This window comes from Nicotiana tabacum, chromosome 19 (genome assembly GCF_000715075.1).
Source record: "Nicotiana tabacum cultivar K326 chromosome 19, ASM71507v2, whole genome shotgun sequence".
NCBI lineage: Eukaryota > Viridiplantae > Streptophyta > Magnoliopsida > Solanales > Solanaceae > Nicotiana > Nicotiana tabacum.
In genome coordinates this window covers 75,246,119-75,256,095 of record NC_134098.1, presented here as the reverse complement: position 1 = coordinate 75,256,095, position 9,977 = coordinate 75,246,119, and the positions used below count along the sequence as shown (strand labels likewise).

Here is a 9,977-nt window from a genome sequence, read left to right as displayed (position 1 = left end):
TTCTTCTTCCCATAATGTTTATGTTCATCAAGATATGATCACAAATCATGTAGAACCTGAAGGTTTATCCGATTGAATAAGCATATAGAAAGAGTGAGATAACGATTAAATGAAGGGAAACGATAACGATTAAATAAGCATATAGAAAGAGTGCACCAAAAATTACAAAGATGATATACATCCTATGCATATTTTCTTTTTTGGCTCTTGATTGGTGGTCATATCTATTTGGACTTGTACTAGTGGAGTGATAGGAATAAATCGTTACTTAATTACTTGTCGAACTATATGTACTTATGTCTTGTAGCAAACTAGTTAATCCAGAGTAAGATGATCCTCCTTCTTCAACTGCCTGCCTAGCCATCTCCTTGTACTCTTCGGCTCTGTTTCTGAATCCCTCTGCTTCTTCACTTTCCATGACCTGTTTTATTGCCTTAGATATTGCTTCTCTTTTCACTCCCTCGCTAGCTATTCTCTTCCATTGAACCGAACCAACACCAACCCCAGTTCTCAAAACCTCAGTCACTAACTTTTCATTGAAGAATTGCTCCCCAAACACAGGCCATGTCACCACTGGCACCCCTGCCGATATTCCTTCCAGCGTTGAATTCCATCCGCAATGCGTAACAAAAGCTCCCACAGCTTTGTGATCAAGAATTAACAATTGGGGTGCCCATCCTCTTATGATTAAACCTTTTTCTTTTATTCTTTCCTCGAATCCTTCGGGCAACCAATCTTCGTTGTCTAGTTCTATTCTAACAACCCAAATGAATTCTTGTCCAGAAGCTTCAATTCCCATAGCTAGTTCACGCATTTGTGTTGCAGTGAAAATTGCTACGCTTCCGAAACAAATGTAAACAACGGAACTTGATTTTTTCGAATCAAGCCATTTCATGCACTCGTGTTTGTCAATAGAGGATTTCTTCCCTCTTTCAGCTTTATCATCACTGTCCCTGTTGCACAGAGAAAGTGGGCCAATAGCCCATGTTTTTCTACCCAGAACCTTGGTGTAATGTTCAGCATAATCTGGTTCAAGCTCATAGAAGCTGTTGAAGACAATTCCGTGGCCCTTCAAGCCAGAATCTCTGAGTGCTTTTATCACTGGGGACATACTTTCCTCTTCCTCGATTCGATCAAATGGGGATAACTGTGTTCTAGTCAGCTTGATCTGGTTAGGCAAATTCGGTACAGCAAAAGTTTCGGAATCAGAGGAGACATTCTTGAAAGGCGTATAATGCCTGATGCTATCAGCGACACAAAGTGCAAAGTAGCTTGTGCCATGAAAAACCAATCTTGGAATGTTAAATTTGTCTGCACTGTCAGCAGTCCAAGGAAGGAACATATCAGAAACAAGACAATTGGGGCGGCATTCTTGAAGAAGCTGCTCAAATGGTTCTTGCATCATAGTTGTAGCCGTGGAGAAGTTATTTAGCAAGTCATCGGAAGGGATGAGATCAAGGCGCTCACATCCTTCAGGCAAGCCGTTCTCAACAGCTTGAAATTTGATCAAACGGATGTCAATTTCAATTCCCACTTGCTTGCTTCTTTGAATAGAGTTGGAGAAAACTGATTCATTGAGAGGTGTGGTGATTATGGTGGCCTTAACACCACGAGAAGCGACGAGCTTGGCCATATCAAGCGTAGGAATCATGTGGCCATGAGCCATCAGAGGAAAGAAGAAAAAATGGCGATGACTCATGTTGAAATTTTTGGACGAAAGAAAGTTGTTGCAGCAAAACACAGAGAGCAGAGTAAACCTATCTGGTTCTTTTCAATCTTTTATCTGAAGACTATAAGAGTTACTGATGCACCTAGTGGATTTTCACTGCTTATTATATGCATGTGGGATTTGTGGAGACTGGAGAAGTTGAATTTGGACACTACTTTTCAACTTTCCTTTTGAAACATTATGAGACAAGACTGATCTTCAGGAAAAGAACTAATCAATTAGTTAAGGGGAAGCAGAGTACAGGTAGGGGGGTCGAATAGGCACATGCAATCAGCATAAATGGGCTAAGGAGGGCCAGTGGTGGAGAGTGGAGTTTCTTGAGATGCAACTTTCATTGCATTGTAAAAAGACAAGTCAGATAAAGTTGCTAATAAAGCACCAAAAATGATGCAGATGGTCTTTCACCATTGGGACACTCGTTTTATTCAAACACGAAAATCTCTGTAAAAAGGTTTGAACTTGCAATTCAACTGTGCCTTCGTGTCCTAGGCCATGCAATTGAAAAATTCCTGTAAACATTTTGTCATTAGCAGCTACATATGTTAGTGCCTACTTCCCTTCATGCTTATATATATATATATATATATATATATATATATATATATATATATATATATATATATATATAAACAAGAATATCTTGTTCTGCATGTAGATCTGACATGGAAGGTAACGAAGAAGGAAGAACGAGAATAATGAGTGACCTCCCAACAAACCTCATGGACATCATCCACGAAGGCTCCGAAGCAATGGACGAGGAAACAACGCCCAATGCCTCTCCTAGGCGAGGTGGATCACCCCTCCCCACAGCAGCATCACAAAATCCCTTGGCAAGACAGCCTCAATATCCGTGGGAGAGGAGACACCACCAGCAATAAAGAAGCTCCTAGAGGCCTGGCTAACTGATACACTAACCAGTGTCCTCCATAAACCCGTTCAGGACGCTGCCGCAGTAAATGCGAGAACTTGTGTTGCACCATCAGCGGGCGAGCAACATGATCAACCTTCTCCTTCACCCACAACAACAGGTATTACTCACAATGTTGTTAACAATGCAGGCAACGACGCTATCACAACCGTTCTGAAAAGGATGGAAGAAATGGAAAACGAGAACAAGGCACTTCGGGACCAAATGAGAGAACACCAAGAAAGGGTCGATAAAATCCCGGGCACTCCTAAGTTATTGCCGAAGAGAGATGCCGGTCGGTTAGTCGAGCAGTAATACAGTGATAGCGCTGCCCCACATGCAATACCAAAGACCTTTAAAATGCCGTCTTATCTAAAAATATACGATGGCACAGCCGACCCCGAGGATCATGTGACCCATTACGTCACCACCATGAAAGGCAATGACCTAGCCAAGGAACAAGTATCCTCCATTCTGCTAAAGAAATGCGAAACCCTCACGGGAGGTGCATTAACCTGGTACTCACAACTGCCGGCACGTTCCATCGAAACCTTTGAGGAAATGGCTGATAAGTTCGTGACAGCCCATGCCGGGGCCAACAAGGCCGAGGCAAGAGTGAATGACATCTTTGCTATCACATAGTCCCCGGGAGAAGGACTGCGGGACTTCCTCGTCCATTTTAACCGAGTAAGAATGACTTTGCCCAACGTATCAAAAGGAATGGCGGTAGCTGCTTTTCAAAACGGGATGAGTAGAAATGGTTCAAGGGCGACAAGAAAATTATTAAGTCAGCTTATGAAATATCCCCTTACAACTTGGGACGAAATACATAATGCATACTGTGCTGAAGTCCGAGCAGACAAAAATGACCTCAATAGGTCGACTCTTCGACTCATATTAGTGCAAGCAGAATCCAGAAAAAATCAGAGAAATGATGTCAGAAGAGATCCCACTCCGATCAAGAACAGGGACTCACCGAAATGAGAGAGCTATGCCCCATTTACTATCCACTCACAATTTTTGTGTATCACCTACAGAGATCGTCTACGCCTTGGAGAAACTCGGACCAAAGGTAAAGTGGCCACAAAAAATGAGATCGGACCCAAATACCAGAAAATCAGACGCCCTCTGCGAGTTCCATCAAGAGCGAGGGCACAAAATTGAAGAATGCATCGCCCTAAGACAGGAGGTCGTAAACATGCTGCGACAGGGACACCTCAAAGAATTGCTGAGCGATCGGGGAAGGACCAACTTTTCCAGGGGACGCGAACAACATCAAGGGCCACCGAAGTCGCCCTCACCAGCCCGCACCATCCACATGATCATTGGTGGCTGGGACGATGCTTTCATCAATGGCGTGAAGTTCACCATAACCCACAAGCTCAAGCGGTTGATCACCCACGAACTATACGATGAACTCGATGAAAGTATCATCTACGATAAGTCAGATACCAACGGGTTGGCATTCCCTCACTATGACGCTCTCGTTATTACTTTACGAATTTTTGATACCTACATAAGACGGATTATGGTAGATGACGGGAGCTGCGCGTGTATTATCCATCCTCGATTACTCACACAAATGAAACTCGAGGACAAGATAGTACCACACTACATCACAGTAGCATGCTTTAACAATGCAGTTGAACGGATATCAGGCGAGATCACACTCCCTGTCCCGCCAGGTGGCGTCACTGTGGAGACCACATTCCACATCATGGACTAGGACACGGTATACAATGCCATAATAGGATGCCATGGATACATACCATGTGAGCTATACCCTCCAGCTTGTACCAAGTCATCAAATTCCCAACTCCATATAGCATATCTAGTATACGAGGGGAGCAACACACATCCCAGGAATATTACCGCATCGCCCTAGACTGCACGACCACCCAAAAACAAAAGATAAAGAAAAGGAGGCATAGCAATCAAGAGGGTCGAGGTCGATATGCGATGACAGTGAGGACGTCATCAAAGACCCCGATATGGTCAAGGTCGCAGGGTCGACCATAGAGGACCTCGACCCAGTTCAATTGGACAGCAACAACCACAACAAGAAAGCTTACATCGGCTGCAAACTTCAGGAACCGGGTAAGTTTCATGAATTTAAAACTGATAACGCGGATTTATTTGCTTTTAGCCATGCAGATATGCCAGGTATACCAAAGGAAATCACCAAGCACAAATTGAACGTTGATCCACTCTACCCACCGGTTAGGCAAGTTAGGCGTAAGTTTAACTCCGCAATTAATGACCCGATACGCGAAGAAGTGGAAACATTATTGGAAAATGGCTCCGTTAGGGAGTCGAAGTATCCCTAATGGGTCACCAACGTAGTCATGATGAAAAAGAAGAATGGCAAGTGGTGGATGTGCGTAGATTTCACTGACTTGAATAAAGTTTGCCCCAAGGATTCATTTCCATTACCTCATATCGACAAAATCATCGACGCAACAGTCGGGCACGAGCTACTAAGTTTCTTGGATGCATACTCGGGCTATGATCAGATCCTCATGGAGGAAGAGGACCAGGAAAAGACCATCTTCATCACCCACTAGGGGACATACTGCTACAGAGTCATGCCCTTCGGATTGAAAAATGCGGGGGCAAACCAAAGGCTGGTGATGAAAATGTTCAAAGAACAACTCGAAAAAACGATGGAAGTCTACATCGACGATATGCTGGTCAAATCCAAAAAGAAAGAAGATCACATCGACCACTTGAGAGAAGCCTTCGGCATACTCAGAAAATACGGCATGAAACTGAACCCCAAAAAATGTGCATTCAGCATGGCCTCAGGAAAATTCCTGGGTTTCCTAGTGTCGTAGCGAGGCATCAAGGTCAATCCCGACCAAATCAAGGCCATCGAAGGGATACCAGAACACTTGACCACCAAAAAACATGTCTAGAGGCTGACTGGCCATATCGCCGCCCTTTCGAGGTTCATCTCACGATCCTCCTATAGGTGCCATAAGTTCTTCGGCGTACTCAAAAAGGAGAACGGCCTCCAATAGACCCCTGAGTGCATCCAAGCCCTGAAGGAGTTACAGGTGTACTTGTCCTCGCCGCTGTTGCTCTCAAAACCAGAACCAGAACAGCTTCTCCGTATCTATCTCACCGTGTCTAAAGTAGTTGTGAGCGGAGTCTTAGTCCAAGAAAATAAAGGTACGCAATCTCCCATCTATTACATTAGTAAGACACTAGTCGACGCCGAGACCAGATACCCCCATCTTGAAAAACTGGCTCTGGCCTTAGTCGTAGCTTCACGAAAGCTTAGACCATACTTCCAAATCCACCTCATATCGGTCATCACAACTTTCCTCTTAAGAATCATTTTACACAAACCCGAACTATCGGGCAAATTGGCCAAATGGGCCATCGAACTAAGCGAGCACGATATTACATATCGGCCGCGAACAATGATAAAGTCGCAAGTCCTCGCCGACTTCAGTGCGAAAGTAATGCCCAAAGTCGAAAAGGAAGTCGTCCACGCTTCTTCCCAAACATAAGACCTCTGGGTCCTGTACACCGACGACGCGTCTAACGCGTCATGGTCTGGGCTGGGACTCGTACTCGAAGTCCCGACATGCGAAGTGATTCGCCAGTCCATAAGGTGCCTGGACATGACTAACAACGAGGCTGAGTATGAGGTCGTAATTGCAGGATCGAGACTAGCACTCAAATACGGGGTGAAGCGGCTAAGGTTGCTCTCCGAATCAAGGAGCGAAGGTTACAAAAATATCAGACAGAAATCTGCAAACTGCTACCCGAATTCGATGAATGTCAGCTCAATCAGATTCCCCGAGCACAGAACATCGAGGCAGACGGTCTTGCCAAATTAGCAGCAGCCACCAAGAACATTACAATCGAAGGTCAAAATATTGTCCACCTCCTCAACTCGTCGATAGACCAAATTGAGGTAAGAACCATAAACCTGACTTGGGACTGGCACAACCATATTATCACATATTTGCAGGACGGCATACTCCCCAAGGATAAAAAAGAGGCCAAGAAGCTGCGAATGCAAGCGGCTAGATACAACATCGTTCACAACTACATATACAAAAGGACATATATGGAGGCCCTCTGGCGAAATGCTTAGGCCCAAATCAGATGCGGCGCGTCCTTGAAGAAGTACATGAAGGACATTGTGGAGCTCACTCCGGCAATCGGGCTTTGCTCAGATGCCTCATACGAGCAGGGTATTACTGGCCCACCATGAAAAATGAGGCCGATGATTTTGTGAAAAAATGCGAACAATGCCATAAGTACGCCCCAATGATCCACCAAGAAGGCAAACACCTACATACAGTAACTTCCCCTTGGCCGTTCATCATATGGGGAATGAACATCATGGGGCCCCTCCCGGCAGGACGAGGTAACGTATGATTTCTCTTGGTTTTAACTGACTATTTCTCTAAATGGGTGGAAGCACGAGCATTCGCCCAAATACGCGAACATGAAGTGGACGCCTTCATATGAAAAAACATCATATGCCGTTTCGGTCTCCCCAAAGAAATTAGCTGCGACAACGGACCTCAATTTGCAGGAAATAAGGTCGCCGACGTTTTCGAAAAATGGCACATCAAAAGAATACTCTCAACGCCTTCCCACCCCGCGGGCAACGGGCAAGCGGAATCGTCCAACAAGGCAATACTAAATATCATGAAGAAGAAACTCGAAGATGCCTAGGGATTGTGGCCGTAAATATTACCAGAAGTACTCTGGGCCTACCGAACAATGCCAAAAACGAGCAAAGGGGAAACACCATACTCGTTAGTCTATGGGACTGATGCAGTAATACCAGTCGAGGAACCTAGCCTAAGATACTTCCGTGAAAGTGGACCCTAGAACGATGACAGTAGAAGGCATGAGCTCGACGAAGTCGGGGAACGAAGAGATATGGCCTACGTAAGAATTGTCGCCCAAAAGCAACAAGCAGAACGCTACTGTCACGACCCGAAATTTCCCAACGACGGGATCGTGATGGCGCCTAACATTTCACTTGATAGGCAAGCCAACATTAGAGAATCATTAAACTAATTCCTTATTCCCATTCAGTAATTAATAATAATTAATTAAGATGAAATATGATAAGTGCGGAATATCATAAAACTGTATTAATTACTACCACCCGGATCTGGAGTCACAATTCACGAGCATTCTAGAATTTACTATAAGTAATAGTTTGAAAGAAATACAACTGTCTGAATGAAAGAAACAATAGAACAGAAAAGATAGACGAGGACTTCAAGGTCTATGAACACCGACAGATCTACCTTGAGTCTCCAGACAACAGACCAATAGCAAAATTTTGATCAACCCAAGCCTGTATCAAAATCTGCACAAAAAGTGTAGAGTGCAGTATCAGTACAACCGACCCCATGTACTGGTAAGTGTCGAGCCTAACCTCGACGAAATAGTGATGAGGCTAAGGCAAGGCACCTACAAATTAACCTGTACAATTTAACAATGTATATATACAAATAACAGAAATGAAGAACTAAACAGGAAATGTCAGGAGGGGAACATACTGAGAGGAATACAAGATAAGGAACTACAACAGAATGATCACCGGAGAAGTCAATATACCATGAATCAACAGGAATAGTGAATACAGTAAAGGAAAAATGCACGGCATCACCCTTCGTGCTTTTACTCTCAATCTCACCATAAAATTAATAGAAACTGCATGGCATCACCCTTCGTGCATTAACTCTCATATCATGGAACGGCATCACCCTTCGTGCTTTTACACTCATAATATGGCACGACATCATCATTCGTACATTAACACTCACAATATGACACGACATCACCCTTCGTGCATTAACACTCACAATATGACACGGCATCACCCTTCATGTATTAACACTCTCCCTTACCATAATGCAATGCATAGATAACAACGGGGAGATAGAATAACAAATACAAATCTTACTTCAATATTTGGTTCCATAATATAAATCTCAACTTTTAAATGAATACTCGATTACTAACAGAAAATCCATAACCATGATAATGACGATCAATTTAACAACACTAGTATAAACATGTAGCAATTAGGCATAGGAAAGAGAAAATATAAGAAAATGGAAGAAACATGGAATACAACTAAATTGGCGGCGCATAAGTACTCGTCACCTCACATATACGCCGCTCACATAAATTTCACTTAGCAAATAATCTAAGGTTCGACACAACACTTACCTCGCTCCAAAGGCCACTTAATTCTCAATCACAGCTTTTCTTTTAGAATTCACCTCCAAACCACTTGTATCTATTCAAAAATGACTCAATAATATCAAATATTGCTAAAGAAATCGATTATATTGCATAAATTAAATTTCCCAAATGTTCATCCAAAAAGTCAAAAAATCGACCCCAGACCTGCTTGGTCAAAACCCGAGGTACAGACCAAAATCCATTTACCCATACACCCCCAAGCCCGAATATGTAATTAGTTTTGGAATCCGACCTCTAATTGAGGTCTAAATACTCAAATTTCCGAAATCCCTAGTTTTCTACCTTAACCCCTAATTCTACCATGAAAACTCTAGATTTTAGGTTGATAATTCAAGAAATGTAATGGGTAATTGAAACAAAATGGTTTAGAATCACTTACCAACAATTTGGGGAAGAAAATGACTCTTGAAAATCGCCTCTACCCGTTTGGTTCTTGAAAAATGCTGAAGAAATGGCTTAAACTCGTGTTTGGATTCTGTTAAGTGTTGGGCGACAGTGTGCATCGCGTTCGCGAGACAGTGTTCGCGTTCGCATAGGCTACCCCCCACTGGACTTCGCGTTCGCAAGACATTGCTCGCATTCGCAATGAAGAAAAGGCTAACCCCCCTCCTCCCCCCCCAGTGCCTAACACTACGCGTTCGCGACGGATTTGTCGCGTTCGCGAAGGGTAATGCCCCCATCGCTTCGCATTTGCGACCAAGCCTTTGCGTTCGCGAAGAAGAAATTCCGGCCTCGTCATTTTAGTCTTCGCGTTCGCGAGAGGACCTTTACGAACGCGAAGAAGGATATGCCAGACACCAGAATCTGCAAAAAACCAAATTTTCCAAAGTCCAAAACATCTTGTGGCCTATCCGAAACTCACCCAAGCCCTCAAAGCTCCAAACCAAACATGCACACAAGTCTAAAAACATCATACAAACTTTCTCACGCGATCAAATTGCCAAAATAACACCTAGAACTACGAATTTAGCACCAAATCAAATGAAATTCTCAAGAACACTTTAAAATTCCTATCTTCTCAACTGGATGTCCGAATCACGTCAAATCAACTCTGCTTCTTACCAAATTTCACAGACAAGTCTTAAATAT

The 9,977-nt window shown here is 43.5% G+C and overlaps 1 protein-coding gene across 1 annotated transcript; it reads right to left on the bottom strand.

Moving 5' to 3' along the window:
- Window positions 1-105: 105 nt before the first annotated feature.
- On the bottom strand, window positions 106-2,066 carry LOC107784554 (scopoletin glucosyltransferase-like). Its single transcript, XM_016605700.2, has one exon. It carries the CDS (start codon window positions 1,697-1,699, stop codon window positions 269-271), a length of 1,431 nt encoding a protein of 476 aa, XP_016461186.1. The 5' UTR covers window positions 1,700-2,066; the 3' UTR covers window positions 106-268.
- Window positions 2,067-9,977: the final 7,911 nt, after the last annotated feature.